Below are 16,848 nucleotides of genomic sequence, written 5' to 3'. Positions count from 1 at the left end.
ACAATCATTTTAGAACAATTCGGGCCGTCATTCTTGTATAAATTGAATGCAACCCCTCTTTTCAAGATCGCGCCTCCTTCTTCTCCATTTCTCTCTCAAATTACTCTCTATAATCTCTCCCTTCTCTCTCTGTTTCTTTGTGATCTCAGGAAGAAGAAGCTCTGCGGTAGAGTTCTCAGAATCCTTCATCTTTCTCTTGTTTTATTTGGTTGGTTCAGTTGAAAGAAATAGCTCTCCCTCTCCCTTTGTTTTGTCACAGAAAAACAGAGTATGAAGCTCTATGTTTTCCCTCTGTCCAGGGGCGAAAGGAAGTTCATCATTCGTCCTCCCAAAAGTTTTGAAATTTGCTTAAAAATATGAAAATTTATAAATTTGTCCCCCCAAAATAATTTTTTTGTCCCCCCTGATTTTTTTTTTTATATTTTGACACCTCATTCATTTTGAAAGATCAAAAATATTCTACTATTATTTTTTAACCAGATACCCAAAATTAGCTTTTCTTTTTTTTTTTTACTTGATACTTGAACCAAGTCATATCACAAGCTAGCTAAGCTGCAACAGTGCATCACGTCTGCATTTAATATAAAGGTGAAAGGTCACTCTTCCAAATTCCTTCATGGCGCCTTCATCCCTCTCTCTCTCTCTCTCTCTGACTCCCTGTGACAGTGTGACTCTTAGTCTCTCTATGACTCTATTTGTTGTTTATTGGACTAATCACCAATGGTAAACTAATGGACTAACAGTAGCAAGCAAAACACGTTCCGCACTTCCGAGTTCTGCCCCTGTAAGAATCCTTCTTCTTCTTCATTTTTCTTCATTTTTTTCAATACTCAGCTTTTCTTTTTCCTTTTTATTTTCTTGGTTTGAAGTTTGAACCCAGTCACCTAGAAAAGAGAAAAAAACAGAGAGAAGCTTTTCTTTCTTCACTTTTTCCTTCTTTTTTTTTTTTTTTTTTTCCTTTTTAGTTTTATCTTTCTTAAGTCGATGGATCATTGATGGTAATGGCTTTCAGTTAAAAATTAAAATTATATGTATATAGTGTATGTACTGAGTTATAATTTTATGGCTCTTTACTCTTTTGAGTTTTCTATATGTAGAATGTGATTATGATTTATGTGGTCATGTGGGCCTTTCATCTTTGTATCTGTATATACTAAATTACTGATCTCACTGTTGTGCAATGTGGGATGGTGGGCCTTGGTGTCGTGTATTGTTTGATGCTCAAATCGTCCATTTATTGCTTTGCTTCTTTTAAGTCTCTGTAGACATTACATATTAAGAAATGGTCCAAATAAATCTCTTTTATATATTTGGTCAAATATGTTTTGACTTTTAAATGGGTTTATCTTTTAGGTTTTGAACGCTGCAATATTGTTATGACTTGACTCTCATCATTGTTGTTGTTGGGGTTTTTGGGAGATCTTATAAAGAGAAAAAGTCTACACTCAAAGGTACAATTTTTCTTGGACCCTAAAAATTGTGCTTAGTTTATTTTACTAGTAGTTTATACTATTGTGTGTTTGTGTGTTTTTTTATTGTTTAGTGGTAATAAAAAACTATAATAAATATCACTTGTTAGTAGTAATAAGAACTATAATAAAATTCTAATAAAATCTTAACGTCTAGAAATTTTCCAAGTTAATTCTCGATCCATAAATTTTTCTTAAAGTTAAGAAAAATATGGGCAAGCCAAAAACACTTGATTCGTTCTTTAAGAAAAAAAAAAATGAGAGTCACTCAGAAGTCAATACTAATACGCCTTTAGCAACAGAAATTGAAGCTTTAGTGACTGATAAACGCACCTCCAAATGTCCAAGATTAATTCAGCCTGAAGAAATGGATGCTACCACTTTCCAACGTGATTCAGGATTACGTCCGCAAATATGGGAATTTCCCGTAAACTTACAAGATGAAATGCAACGTGCTTATATTAATGCTTGTCCATGTCAACCCATTCTTTCGGAATATCCATTTTTAGGAGAGGGTAATAATCGTCGCCGATTTCAAGCTTCTTGGTTCAACACATACTCAACTTGTTTGGAGTACTCAGAATCAAAGAATGCCATATTTTGTCTTCAATGTTATGTTTTTGCTAAGAAATCAACAGGTCGTCTAGGATCAGATGCATTTGTTGTGAAAGGCTTTAACAATTGGAAAAAGGCAAGTGACAAAATGAATAATTCTTTAATAGGACACGTGGGGAAAGATCCAAATTTACCACATAAAAATGCTGTGAAATATTGTGAGGATCTAATGAATCAGTCACGGCATATTGACAAGTTAGTTGAAAAACAAACATCACAAGAAATAGAGAATAATCGGCTGCGGCTCAAAGCCTCAGTAGATAGTGTTCAATGGCTAGCATTCCAAGCATGTGCCTTTAGAGGTCATGATGAAAAGCCTGACTCAAAAAATCAAGGTAACTTCATTGAATTGATAAAGCTCCTAGCAACTTATAATGATGATGTTTCTGGACTTGTCTTGGAAAATGCTCCAAAGAATGAGAAATATACATCACCCAAAATTCAAAAGGAAATTCTACATATCATTGCAAATAAAATGTGGGATATGATTCGAAAAGAAATTAGAGATGCCAAATTTTGCATTCTCATTGATGAAACTCAGCATGAGTCAAAAATGGAGCAAATGGCTATTATTCTGAGGTTTGTTGATAAATATAGTTTTATAATAGAGCGATTCTTTCCTGTTGTGCATGTCAATGATACTATTGCAGCAATTTTGAAAAAGAATATATGTGTTATTCTTTCTTGTTACAACCTTCAAATTGAGAATATTCGAGGTCAGGGATATGATGGAGGTAGTAATATGCGTAATGAATGGAATGGGTTACAAGCTTTATTTCTGAGGGATTGTCCCTATGCATATTATGTGCATTACATGGCTCATAAACTACAATTAGCTTTAGTTGCAGCATCTAGAAAAGCCAAGCATATTCATCAGTTCTTTATTCAATTGGCTTCTATTATCAATATTGTTGGTGGTTCTTCAAAACGCCATGATGAATTACAAGCTGTCAAGCTGCTGAAATTGAAAGTTTGATTGTTTCTAATAAAATTAAGACTAGAAAGGGGAGCAAACCAAATTGGTACTTTGCAACGACCTGGAGATACTCGATGGTCATCTCATTATCGATCTATTTGTTGCTTGATAAAAATGTTTGGTTCAACTTGTTCAATTCCCAATAATATCTCCAAGGAGAGAGCTAATTATTCTCAACGTGGTGATGCTGAAGCGGCTTACATGGTATTAACATCATTTGAATTTATTTTGATATTGCATTTGATGAAAGATCTTATGAGACTCACTAATATATTGTGTCAAACTTTGCAACAAAAATCTCTAGACATTTTAAATGCCATGACTCAAGTTTCAACTACACAATCATTCATTCAAGAGATGAGAGAAGATGGGTGGAAGCCTTTGCTTGCTACTGTTTAATCATTTTGTGAAGAAAATGATATTGATATTCCTAATAGAAATGCTTATTACAGTAGAGCTCGAGGTCAATCTCGTCGTCAAGATGAAGGGTCTTCAACAACAGTTGAGCATCATTTTAGAGTTAATATATTTACTACTGCAATAGACTTTCAATTACAATAATCGAAAAGTAGATTTGGTGAGCAAGCTGTAGAACTCTTCATTCTTAGCATTGCTTTAAGCCCTAAAGATGCTACAAATCATGAGATTGATGATATATGCAAATTAACTGAGAAGTTTTATCCTAAAGATTTCAACGTGCAAGAAAGATTCTGTTTGAAGTTTCAATTGGAGCATTGTAAGCTTGATGTGCTAAAGCATTCAGATTTTCAAAATATGTCTACATTATATGAGTTATGCATAGGATTGGCAAATTCGAGAAAGTCAAAGATCTATCCTTTGATTGACAAGTTGATTCGTCTAGTGTTGACTCTCCCTGTTTCTACTGCGACTACAGAATGAGCTTTTTTTGCAATGAAACTTATAAAAAATAGATTTCGTAGTAGAATTAAAGATGAATTTCTTGCAGACCATATGATAGTTTATATTGAGAAAGAAATTGCTAAGAATTTCATTTCAGAGATGATAATGGATGAATTTTATTCTATTAGTGATCGTCGTCGAGCATAATTTGAAGGAGAAGTTATGTTCTTTTTTGGGATCTTTTTTGTGTTCATGTCTATAAAAAAATAGGAAACTTGTGTATTCCAGAGGAAAGCTCTCTTGATGTTTTCTAAGATGATTTTGAAATAGACGTGTAACTTTTGCATGACTTACAATTTAATATGGAATTAAATTTAAGGCTTTTACATTTTTTATTTTACATAAACAAGTACAAACACACACATAGCGAAAAACTAGATGTATCTATATACTTATGTACGTAGTTACGTATTTATATAAGTTCGTCTTGGTTCCGCCCCTACCTCTGTCCAAGCAGCTCTCTATCTCTCTTGGTTTGAAACCAATAACATCTCTTTTCTTGTCTCTCCATCAATCAAAACCCAGTAGATAACTCACCCAAGCTCTCCCTCTTTGTGTGTTCGGTTTCGGCAGAAAATTGAGGAAGAAGGAGCCTCTTCTTTTCTCTCTCGGGTTAGCCTAGCAGGGAAGGAAAAGAAGAACAAAACAAATAGAAAAGAAAGCTCTCTCATCCTCTTATTCTGTAACTATCTCTCGGCCAGAAGTCTCTCTCTCACTTGCTGACTCTCTCTCCTGATTCAGTCCAGCACAGAAAGGAAGGGAAATGATCCTCACAGTCTCTCTTTCTCTCCTTTAGAAGGGATTTCTCAACCTGCGACCGACTGCGCTTGCCCCTTCCATTACACCTTGGGAGGTCGAGGACGTTGGGGTGGTAAGGCTACCTCCCCCCACTCCGAGATGTAGCTTCATTCCTTCATCTGAAGAGGTCAATGGCTTTTCTCTTTCTCAGGCATTGGCTAGTCGGTTTTGATCCTTCCATGGAGTTTGTTGTTTGGAAGAAGGATGCCGAATTTTGGGAGGGAATGCCCTTGGATTGGGCGATAGATGGGGGCCATGACAAGGAGTCCTAGGCAATCTTGGACGCTTCGGAAGAAGAATGGAATAAGATGATAACGCGCTAAAAAACCAAATGCAAGAGGGAGCTTTTGAATTTGAAAAGCTCCATTAATTATGGCGATATTTGCGCTCCATCTAAGCATTGAAAAGGCAAGGCACACATAATGTAGGGTTGTGTGTCTTTGGAAGTTTTGAGGTGTTAGGTTTACGGGCTTTGGGTTTAGGTTCCTGTGGGTTTAAATGGGTTTTTTTGTGAGCTGTTTTTTTGGGGTTTAGGTTCCTGTGGGTTTAAATGGGTTTTTTTGTGAGCTGTTTTTTGGGTGTTCCTTTCAGGTTTTGGAGTATAACTGTTTTTGGGTGCTCCTTTGTATACACCATGTGTACTTAAAGGCGCCTTTACAATTTTTTTTAATAAAACTCTTCTTACAATGATTATGACACAGAATTTGAATTTGTATAGAGAGAGAGAGGAGAAAGTAGATGATTATTATAAGTTGCAGAACAATTGCTCTATTAGAAAAATCTTCAAACTTTAAACCAAGTATCCAATGAAGAAATAGAATAGACAAAATATACTTGCTCATTTAGAAATTACAACTGTAAATAGATCGAAGCAAAGCTAATCATTCTATATGGTCAATCAACAATGGCCTCTTCCAACACTTCCTTTGGGATAAATTACTCCGTGATCTCATACAAATTCCTAGCACAATGATCTCTCTCAGCAAAAAGAAAGTTTCCCGCTCCTGCCCCTACCAAAGTATGCAGATTTCTCCCAACAGATATCATCATGTGAGAACATTTCAACAAAAAAAAAATGACAAATTGTATAACGAGAATTTCAGGTAGGTCCACCACAAGATTGTCAACCAGAATTTTGGTTGGGGGGGAATATTTTAAAGCTAATCAATGACCCTCTCAGAAGCATAGGCCACTTTCTGCATTATCATCGACTCAGCTGCACGGATTGCTCTCTGTGACCCCGTGATTGTCACTTTCCTGCACAACAAAGGTACCAAACGGACGAGCCATTAATACATTTATTGCCAAAGTAACAGGATCCTCGAGGGACAATTTCATGGTCAGAATATAATATTGTTGCAATCTAACGGTGTAAATGATGCCATCAAATAAATATCTTGGCACACTATTCAAAAAATTTAAATGATGTAACATCATTCACACCGTTAGATGCAACAAAATTAAATCTTGAACATGAAATGGCTTCTCTTTGAAATGGAGAGCATTCTTGTCCCTCTCGGTATAGGCAAGCAGATTGATGACCATGATGAAGTCCTTTTTACCTATCAGTTGTCCCAGACATAAAATCACCTCTATCTGATATCTTTATTCTAGCCCCACTAACCTGCAAAAAATAAAGTGCTCTACTTTTAGTGCATATCCAATAATACTATGCGAAAAACGACACCATTTGCTCTACTTATATACCTGGCTGATTTCCATTATATTTCTTCCACCACGACCAACAACCAAGCCTATATGGTCATCTGCAATGCCAATAGTCACCGAGTTACTGCGATCCTCCTGAAAAACATCACCAAGGCTTTCTGTAAATCATAATCCATGATACATACACAACACAAATGTAACTTGGAACATCTTCAAAACAACACCAAAATAATATTGAAGGAAATAACAAGGACATAGGCATGCACTCACTGAGACACTGCTTTTCATATCAGTCATAAACACATTCATTTTTTCCCATGGAACATCAGTACTTGGGGTTCACCAGAAATGATAACAGATTTGTCAGTCCCACCAAAGAACATACAACCCAATTTGCTGGTTCTCAATGTTCAAGAAGGGAAGGGATAAATCAGTAGAAAGCAATTTATCACCTTAAACTTACCGAGCATGGTTTCTTTTGATCTTAGCATCTGAAGATCTTAATGTGCTAGGAAGTAGTGAAAGAAGAGAAACATCTACAAGACTCAAGCCCATGCATAGCTCTAGTGTTGCATCAAGTATTCTATTTCAATTTTAATGTCTAAGAATCTGGTACACAGCAAGAATTGTGTATTTATACATTGTCATACAGTTACATTTTTTACCCACATAGGATCCTCATGCAACATCTTTTCCGTGTACAAACTAAGCAGTGGACAAATCTAGAACCATTCCAAACTGATTTAGTAAAAATCAACTATATAACACTCAATATCATTCAGGCTAAGTGCTTGGAAATAGAAAGACGTCTATTGTAACATACTACTTTGATTCTACCTTACAAAAAAGTCAAATTAATCTGGAAAACCTAGTCTTTCATTAAGGTCCCTTGAAGATTGGCACTTCTAGCCCGTGCATGCAAGTAAATTATAGAGCCTATCTAGGCAAATAAGGAATCATAGAAATCCAGCATCAACATAATCAGTGTGATTAACGTAGGGAAACATCAACAGAGATAAAGAGTTGTGGAGTATAATGAACCTTGTTGTTCTGAAACTTCCCACCAGCTCCATTTGATCCATAGTTAGCATTATGGGCCGCTGTTGCAACAGAAGGAAGCACATGTGTATATGGAATACCATGAAAACCGGAGGAGAAAACACCTAAGATTCAAGTTGAAGAGAGCTTGCTAGATATCAATCTTTACCATAACAATTCCAGAAAAATTACAAAACAAGCAATAGTAGAGGAGTGTGCTATAAACTAGAACCGCCCACCCTAATTTCTATTTTTAAGGGCTATCTATAACCAGCATTAAAAACATCGAATACTGCAATAACCTACATCCATTGGAAAGTACTGATATATCAAACATTGTCATAAAACATGAACCTTGATGATTGACTCAATGTTATCAGTATCTGCATTCTAATAATGAACCACTAAATTCATAACACCTAGGTCTATGGGAATTTTTTTTCTTTTTTAGAGGGATCCTGGATACTTGAGCGGTTCTTTAAACAAGAATAACACATTAAACAAAATTTAAGCCAGAGATTCGCTCAACAAGCCATTTAAAATCAGTCAGTAGAATGGAACTTAAATACCGTATCTATTGGGCTAGATTTAAATATCAAGATAATGTATGGCGCAAAAAGATCCCCCCTTCAGGTGTCATCTAATCAAGGAACTACTTGGTAAGACCAGAGAATGGCATTGGTTGGTTCTCAGTTCTGAAAAACATCCAAGACTGGAAGGTGGAATTATCAGACTACAGCACCAGATCAAGTACTATAAATACGGATGGCAGGACATATGCTCTGAACATATAAGGACAGCCTCTTTATTAGATTTCATTTTCATTTACATGGGACAAACACTGACTGCTATCAGCATCTTTAAAGACAAAATACAATAAAGGTATAGATGTTTAATCCAAAATATATATTGTAAATTTCTTGGACAATCGAGCAAGTGTTATGGGGGACCTTGACTTCTGGCCGCAAATACCTGTAGACTCTCACCTAGGAATAAATTTGTTTTCATAATTTTAAGTGAGAAGAATTAGCGCAACTTGTCGTCATGTGAAGGCAAAAGCGTCATCCTATAAGGCCTTAAGTATCAAAACTTTTTAATTTCAAATGTTATAGGAAAAACTGTTTAGATTTAAGAGTATATGTCTATGGTCCGAAACTTCCTTTGTGTTTCCTGTCTCTTCCTATGACAATAATCAGCCATCATAACTTGGGCAAACAATAACGGGGTGAAATTCTTCAAAATTTTACATAAGATGGCAAATAACTCCAATTATCAATTGAGATAAAGAAGAAGAAGAACGGGGTGAAATTCTTCAAAATTTTACATAAGATGGCAAATAACTCCAATTATCAATTGAGATAAAGAAGATGAAGAATAGCTCGGTCACACCCCGTTTGGACAAGGGTGCGAATGAGCCTCTCGAGAGTATGGCCTAAGACGATTGGTTGCACTCCCGTTCAGATAGGAATGAGACCAAAACGCACCGAGGACTAGGGATGACAATTTTCTGACAAGACTCGCAAATCCGACACAACATTAGAAGCTTAAGGTTTGGCATAAACGGGTTCAAGTAATAAATGGATCATCCCGTTTGACCCATTTATGAAATTATCTATATAATTAATTAATACAGGTTGAAATAGGTCAAACAAGTCAAGCGGGCCGTCTTTGGGTCAAAGTGGGACAAATGGGTCGTGTTGGGTTAGGTCAAATGGGTCAAGTGGATCGTATCAGGGTTGAAGAGTTTCATCAGTTTAACTAAACGAGTCGTGTTTGGTTTGACCCTTAACAGGTTGACAAGTCAATCAGATCGACCCGAACCCGACCCGTCAACCCAAATTGCCAACCCTACTAGGGACCTTGCCAAATCGACAGGGTGCACTCTCATTCGAACGGGAGTGCAACCACGACAATCCAAACAGCACCATTTGAGCAGATTTTCATCCGGCCTTCAACAATGGAAGCATCCCCAACATACAAGAATCCTAACTTAATTTCCATTCAGAATTTCCATCCAAATTCCGTGCCAATTTCAAAATGATTTATTTCCTTCTTAGACTAGAGTTAATGATTTTTATTTGTTAGCTTTGACTTTCCCTTAGTTTTCCAACTTTAAGAGATTTCCCCATCTTTACTCTTTAGGTTGCTAGCATTAGTTAGACTTTCTATAGCTAAGAAATTGCAATGTTTAGATTAATCCTAGCAATTAGTTTCTTTCCTTTTGAAGCTTTGTATTTATATTATAAAAGGAGTGTTGAATGTAATGAAAAGATCCGCTTTTGATAATGAAATATTTAATCAATAAAGTTAGTTTTTTTTATCGTTTCTTTTAAGCTTTGGCTTGTGGTTCTTTCAAATAGAAGACATTGTTGCTTCGATTCTTCTCCTGTCACGCTATCGGCTACGTCAATTTCGCTCAATTCTCTTGAACAGCCATTAGGGCAATTCTAAACAATACGAAAATACTAAAATAGATTAAAATAAAAGTTCCAAATCTAATAATATTTTCACTTGTTGGAGAACTTAACTTCTTTTGAGATCCTCTTCATGAATTACACATCAACTTTCATTATCTTGTAACGGCATTGATACCCTTTTCATGATAACACTTAAAATTCATTTCCTATAAAAAAAAAAAAAAAAATGGTTAACATTAGTTGTCGCTGTGAATGTGGCTTTTGCACTTGCCACTAGGCAGTTGAATTCCTCCATATCAGCTCAAAGCCTTGTCTATTCTAATTTTTTCAAAACCACGCTCTCCAGGAACATATTAATTTTGTCACATCAAGTGGGTCTCTAAGCTTCTCACCCCAATTTAACAAGAGTAATGACGATGGTGATGGTGATGGAGATGGATATGAACATGATTCAACAAATAGCGAGGGTCATTACTTGCTCACCGAATTCATTGGATGCAAGATTTGTTGCCTTCCGATATTATTTTTTGATCTCCCTCTCTCTCTCTCTCTCTCTCTCTCTCTCTCTTAAGGCTTCCAATAGGAGGTAAGCTTTATTTCCAAAAAAAAAGATATAATTCCAGGTTTAATTTATCTATTAATATTAAACCACTCATCATTCCTTATTCATCTGTTTACATTTAGAATATAGAGATCTTAATCGTCATATGCGGTTGTATTCTCCCTCCCTCACTCTTCAGAGCACCGGGGCCGACAGAAATATGCAAAGGCAAGAGAGAGAAGGACCATCAGCCAGGGGGAGGTTAGGGAAGGGAAGAGGAGGAGATTGCTCTCAACTCTAGCTAAATCGCATGACCTCTGAATAATGCGATTATGGTGCTACTTGATTAAAGGGATTTAGATATGCTCATATTTGTAACATACTACAAACCTACCAAATTTTCACTACCAATTGAAACCACATACTAAATATGCATTAACCAAAGAGTAATACTACTCTTCAGACCCATTTATCAAACTCTATTTACATTGGTTGACGTTGTGACACTCTGATCCCATATTAAGAAAATACGTAGACCATATAAAGTGAGTGATTTATAAAAAAGACACTCATGAGTGTTAAGTCTCACATTACTTACTAAATGAAACTAGGTTTTATAAGTGATTTTAGAAAAACTCCAAATTGACTAATCTTTTTGGGGTGATGACGCAAATGTAGCTAGCGTTTTTTCCTAGTTCGTCACAAATAGTATCAAAGCCAACTAGTAATGCCATGTGGTACAATCAGCACCACATCACATGACCCAATCCCATATTGGGAAGATGAGTAGCCCATAGAGAGTTGATGGTTTATATAAAAGAGACACTCATGAGTACTAAATCTCATTTTGCTTACTAGGTGAAACTGAATGTTATAAATAATTATAGAGAAGCTCCAAATTGACTAGTCATTTTGGGGGTGATAGCGTAGATATGACTAGTGTTTTTTTCTGGGTAGTTATAAAAAAAAAAATTAAAAAAACTAAATAAAATAAATAAAAAAAGTTAGCCACTTAAAACAAGCCACGCCAGCCAATGTGAAGAATAAGTCCCACATTGCTTACTTATTAGGTAAAACTGGACTTCATAAGTAATTATAGAGAAACTACAAATTGACTAGTCATTTTGGAGTGATCATGCAGATATGACTAGCGTTTTTTCTTGGGTCGTTACACAAAAAAATCAAATAATAAAAATAAAAAATAAAATAAAATAAAAATGTTAGCCACTTAAAACAAGCCACGTCAGCCAATGTGAAGAGTAACTAGCATTACTATTAACCAAACTATAAACACTTTACAACAAAGGCAAAACACATGTTAAAAAAGTAAAAAATATTAGATTGAGGCGGCAAGTCATGAACATTGCTATCTATAGGGTTAATTACCCTTTTTTCCTGTTAAACTATCACTCATTTACACATTGCCCCCATAAACTACCACTCGTCACACTCAACTGCCTTTAACTATCATTTCTTGGCAAAAAAAAAACCCCTCTGTAAGTCAAGATCGTTAAATCAAACAGAATGTGTTTTTAGACGTAAAAGGACGGAAATACCCTCAAATAAAAAATACAAAATTTAAAACTTAAAAAAAAAAAATGGGTATTTAAGTAAGTATTTTGTCATTTCACGTCCTTTTAACGATTTTGACTAACGGTGGAGCTTTTGTAAGGAAATAGTAGTTCAAGTAGGTTGAGCGTGACAACTGATAGTTCATGGGGACAATGCGTAAATGAGTGGTAGTTTAAGATAGGAAAAGGTAATTAACCCTAATCTATAAGACCAAGAAACTACAAACCTACCAAAATTTTCACTGCAAACTAAAACCACATACTAAATATGCGTGTTAACCAAACTGTAAACACTTCACAGCAGAGGTAAAACACATGTTAAAAAAGTACAAAATATTAGATAGAGGCACCAAGTCATGAGCATCACTTAGCCTATAAGACCAAGATAAAGAAAGCATGAACTGTACCAGTAACATATGAAACTATAGCTGCCCTGAGTAAACTAGTAGTATGATTGAATTGATAATCTGATAACAGAAGACACACCTGGATATGAAAATGGGGCATTCATAGACTGGGAGTAATGAGGGTCTTCAGCTAGCTTAGAAAGAATCAGATCAATAGCCCTCATTTGCTCATCTAAATTTCCTGTCAGTGTCACTAACCTATCATTCAACCCAAAGTAATTATTATCCTGAGGAGATATCTTAATGCCAGCTTGCGACTCTTCGATAAATGACCTGCTCAATTGCAAAACTAGATATCAGCAATAGCACCTTTTCAAGCAAATACATTAACAGGAACCTGCAATTCAAAATCAAGAAGCAATGATCTAGCACTTAATAAATTTGAGACATGAAGGGTTACAAAGTTAAAATTACAAGAAATATGGGCTATGTTTATTAAAAATTTTAATAATTATTTTCTGTTTTAAAAAACAAAAGCAAACTTTTCTCAAACATTTGACAAACGATTCATTTTTTGAAACACACTTTTCAAAAAACAAAACACTTTTCAAAAATAATACACAACACACTTTTTAGAGAACTTTTCACGCCTTTCAAGAATATTTTGAAAAAACAGACGGTTCTTTTCGTAGGGGTAGAAGCTTACTTATTACTTAAAATAATAATAATAATAATAATAAAAAAAGAGAGAGGTGGCAAGCACGACCACCCTCAATGCAGAAGAGGTGTGGGCCACACAGCCACCCCAATAAGACAGAGGTGGCCCAACGGCCACTCAAAAGGTCAAAGGTGGCCACATGGCCACCCATTTTCCTTTGAGGTGGCCGCACTGCCACCTCTATTTTTTATTTTTAAAATTTTTTTTAGTAACAAATCAAGCTCTACACCTGAAAAAAAAAAAAAAAAAAAAAAAAAAAAAATTGATAATTAAACACTTGAAAAATTAAACGTGTTATCTCAAAATAAGCAAGTTCAATGTTTGTTTCTTTGAAAATACAAAACACTTTTCAAAAGGTTTACCAAACAAATTTCTTCTGTGACTCCATATAACACTTTTCAAATATGGACCCCACCGAAAACACTTCTTAACTTCACCTTTTGTCACGTCAAAAACTTTTTCAAATCAAAACACAAAAATCAACTTTCAAATATTAACAAACATAGCCCATGGACATTTATAATGTTGCGCATTCTCAATAAATAACATCAGATTGAAATGGGTAACTGTTTGCCTTCCTATCTAAGCACAAATCTCCCTATATATATACCCTCTTTATATCAGCAACCATATATCAACAGTCTTTACAACGATCATATACTAATTCAAATTATGAAGACAGTCCATCAACTAGAGCCATAAGACATAGATACACTTAAAAAAATATCCCGGCATAACACTAAAAACTTTGGGAAGAAAAAAGTTTTAAAAACTCCTCAAAATTTCTCCATGAATAATGGAATACTGCACATCTGCACATCTGTCCACTCTATGTACCAATTTCTTTCTAGCTTGGGAGGAACTATTGACAATATGAAGTAAACCAGAGTCATAGGCATGTAACAACTGGGATTTCGGCAGATTAAAACTCAAAGATTGAGAATCCAAATGAGAACATAGGTCTGATAAAAAAAAAATCCACCCCTAGAATGATGCCACTTTATCTCAGAAACAGGCCTCTAGGGTTTAACAGGATAGTATTCTTAATCAATATTTCATGATCAACTCCGTCACTTCAACCAACCTCGTAGGTGACTCAATAACCACCATAGAAAGAGTGGAACTTAGCTCTGAGTGGCAATTTTTAACATCTTCTCTACTCCAAGTCAAACCTTTTGTTTGCAGACCTCCACTGACTCATCAATTATGTAATTCAAGAGAATCCCCCCTCAACCCCCCCCCCCCCCCCCAAAAAAAAAAAAAGGTAAAAGGAGGTCAAAATGTCAATCAGTATTGCATGTTTCGTAGCACTTTTATGGAGAAACTTATGACTGCATACAGCCAACAAACACAATGATAGCTATCAGTACCTTTAGCATAGTAATTTTAATAAACCCTATCAAAAAGACATCTCCCCCATATTCATGGAACAATATTAAAAGTTAAAACAACTTACCTTTAACCTCCCCCAAGTCCAGTTTCATGTAAGATCTAATGAAAATAAAACGTTTAACACACACACAAAAAAAAAAAAAAAAAACAAAACAAAAAAAATCCTTGGGTGCATAAGAAGCGGACTAGAAAGGATGGGCGTTCCAAAGCCAACAAAAAAAAAAAGGCCCTACCTCAGTTATGCATCAACTGATTAACATGATCGATTTGTGTAACTTTAACATGTATTTTTTCCTCTAGCCTAGGCGTTTCATATCTAATTGTTTCCATTACCTAAATCCCCAAGTTCACACTCAAATTTGAAACCCAACTAAGTGCACATGGGATCACCTCATCCCTGTCCATGCTCAAACTTAGCTACACTTCTCAAAGATTGGTAAGTGGCATAGTTGAAGTGTCCTATCAAGCTGTAAAATTATATTTATAAACATATTTAACATGACATTCAATTTCAGGACGCAAATGTTAAACACCATAATGCTAGTATATTTTCTCGCTGAAAAGAAAATGATATAACTGCATAACACATTTAGACATCCACTATCTCTGAGTAATCTAAAATTACACCAAACTATTTCAATATCATCTAAGTCTGTTCTAACTTATATCAGCATTCAATACATACAATTAATTCCTCGTAAACAGCACACATTCAAGTATTATGAAGACATTCTACATAAACAAGCCCAATGTTTGTTTAATATCTGTAAAGGGAAAAAGATAAAAAATTAAATAATAATAATTAAAAATTAAAAATTAACAAAAAAAAAAAAAGCATTTCAATCACAAAGCTTTTTAATGTCATGGCCAATAAAAACTGCTTATTTCTGAGTAAAGTTTTAAGAGCATAGATCTTAAGCATGTTTTATGATTAAAAAATAAAGGGAACAGTTTCCCTACTTTATGGTAGAACCCCCTTTCCCAATTATGCCACCACATGAGCTATTTGGAACAATAAGTCTCACTTTTGTTCTTGGCTCAACATCATCACCTTCTTCAGTTTGAAACTACCAGCAAAAGAAAATTTTAATTAGTGTCTGAAATAAGCAAAATGATATTTTAGAAACATAGACCGAAACAAACATCAAGATTACCTCACTAAGCAATTTGGCAAGAATCAGTTCTACAGCCTTGAGTGTTTCATTAATTGATCCAGATACCATAATAATCCTATCAGTTGTCCCTGGAAAAAATTCATGGTTGCGTGACAACTGAATTCGCGCTCCAGATTGTGACTGAAAATCAGTTATTGTAGAGCCACCCTTTCCAATAACAGAACCAGCTGCAGCATTTGATACAAGAAACTTGAGGTACGTGGGCTTCTCCATAGAATCTGGGAGATGCATGCATGACAAAATACATTGAATAAGCAGAAGCAACAAATCTGGGGAGAATTTCAACAATTCTGATAATTAAAAAGAGATCAAATGAGATGTTATTAGAAATGTCACATTATACGCAATTACAATGGTCACAGAGAGCATAATCACCAACAACAACCAGACGATCATAGGCTCATAACATAGTATTATCGGTGCAATAACGCAAATTATTGAATATAGAACGAGCATCTAGAACTAATTTTCTTATCCATGTTACTCTAAGAACAATTATGCTTCTTTCCAGACTTTCTCAGCAGCCAAACAAGGCCTAACACTCGGAATCTTTGTTTTACTTTCTTTCCCTCAATTTTCTCAGTAGCTTAGGGTGAGAGTTAGGGTTAGGGTAACACGGATTGGAGAACGACATTGTAACCATCCTAACGCATCACGATAATTAACAAATAACGGCATCAAAATAAAGCATTCAGACCGAATTGCAGCTAATAATTACAGAAAATTCTAGAGAGAGAATCGGAATTTTAGAGAGAGAAAGAACAGATCGGATCAGAGAGACCTGAAGTCGGCGACTTGGGCGGCGGCGGAGATCTCTTGCGCGGGGCCTCCGGTGACGACACGTATGAAGACTCTGTCGACTCCATTCCTCTGTATCCTCCTCCTTCCCCTCTGGCTAGAGAAAGCAGCAAATTCACTCACACACACACACACACACACACAGAGAGACAGAGAGAGGTATGCTCAGACGCAATTGGAATGGCTTTCGAGAGAGGAAGACAAGCTGGAGTTTGAGAAGAAGCTAGAAAGAGAAAACGAGCGCCGACAGCGTGCGTTCTCGCCTAATGGAGGGTTGCGTTGGGTTGGATGGGTTCGAGGGGCTGAGCTGTGAGTTGAAACTCCTGCTACCTATCTATTATCTGTGTGCAGAGCTACGTGTGTGTTTTTTGTTTAGCCCGGTTTTTCTTTTTCTTTTTTTTTTT

At 35.6% G+C, this 16,848-nt stretch overlaps 2 protein-coding genes across 3 annotated transcripts; one reads left to right on the top strand and one right to left on the bottom strand.

Annotated features, from left to right (window-relative positions):
• Positions 1-1,680: 1,680 nt before the first annotated feature.
• Positions 1,681-3,060, top strand: LOC133863342 (uncharacterized). The gene has a single exon (XM_062299286.1). It carries the CDS (start codon positions 1,681-1,683, stop codon positions 3,058-3,060), a length of 1,380 nt encoding a protein of 459 aa, XP_062155270.1.
• A 2,539-nt stretch (positions 3,061-5,599) lies between these two features.
• Positions 5,600-16,832, bottom strand: LOC133863604 (protein BTR1). Of its 2 annotated transcripts, none has more exons than XM_062299631.1 (8): positions 16,428-16,832; positions 15,626-15,864; positions 15,432-15,538; positions 12,501-12,694; positions 7,489-7,547; positions 6,487-6,582; positions 6,342-6,403; positions 5,600-6,036 (listed from the first exon to the last, which is right to left on the bottom strand). In XM_062299631.1, exons 1-8 carry the CDS (start codon positions 16,510-16,512, stop codon positions 5,940-5,942), a joined length of 939 nt encoding a protein of 312 aa, XP_062155615.1. In that variant the 5' UTR covers positions 16,513-16,832; the 3' UTR covers positions 5,600-5,939. The 2 variants fall into 2 exon arrangements, with proteins under 2 accessions (XP_062155615.1, XP_062155614.1); XM_062299630.1 differs by having other exon boundaries at positions 7,489-7,610; positions 16,428-16,831.
• Positions 16,833-16,848: the final 16 nt, after the last annotated feature.

This window comes from Alnus glutinosa, chromosome 3, assembly GCF_958979055.1.
Source record: "Alnus glutinosa chromosome 3, dhAlnGlut1.1, whole genome shotgun sequence".
Classification (NCBI taxonomy): domain Eukaryota; kingdom Viridiplantae; phylum Streptophyta; class Magnoliopsida; order Fagales; family Betulaceae; genus Alnus; species Alnus glutinosa.
This window is presented reverse-complemented; position numbering and strand designations above follow the sequence as displayed.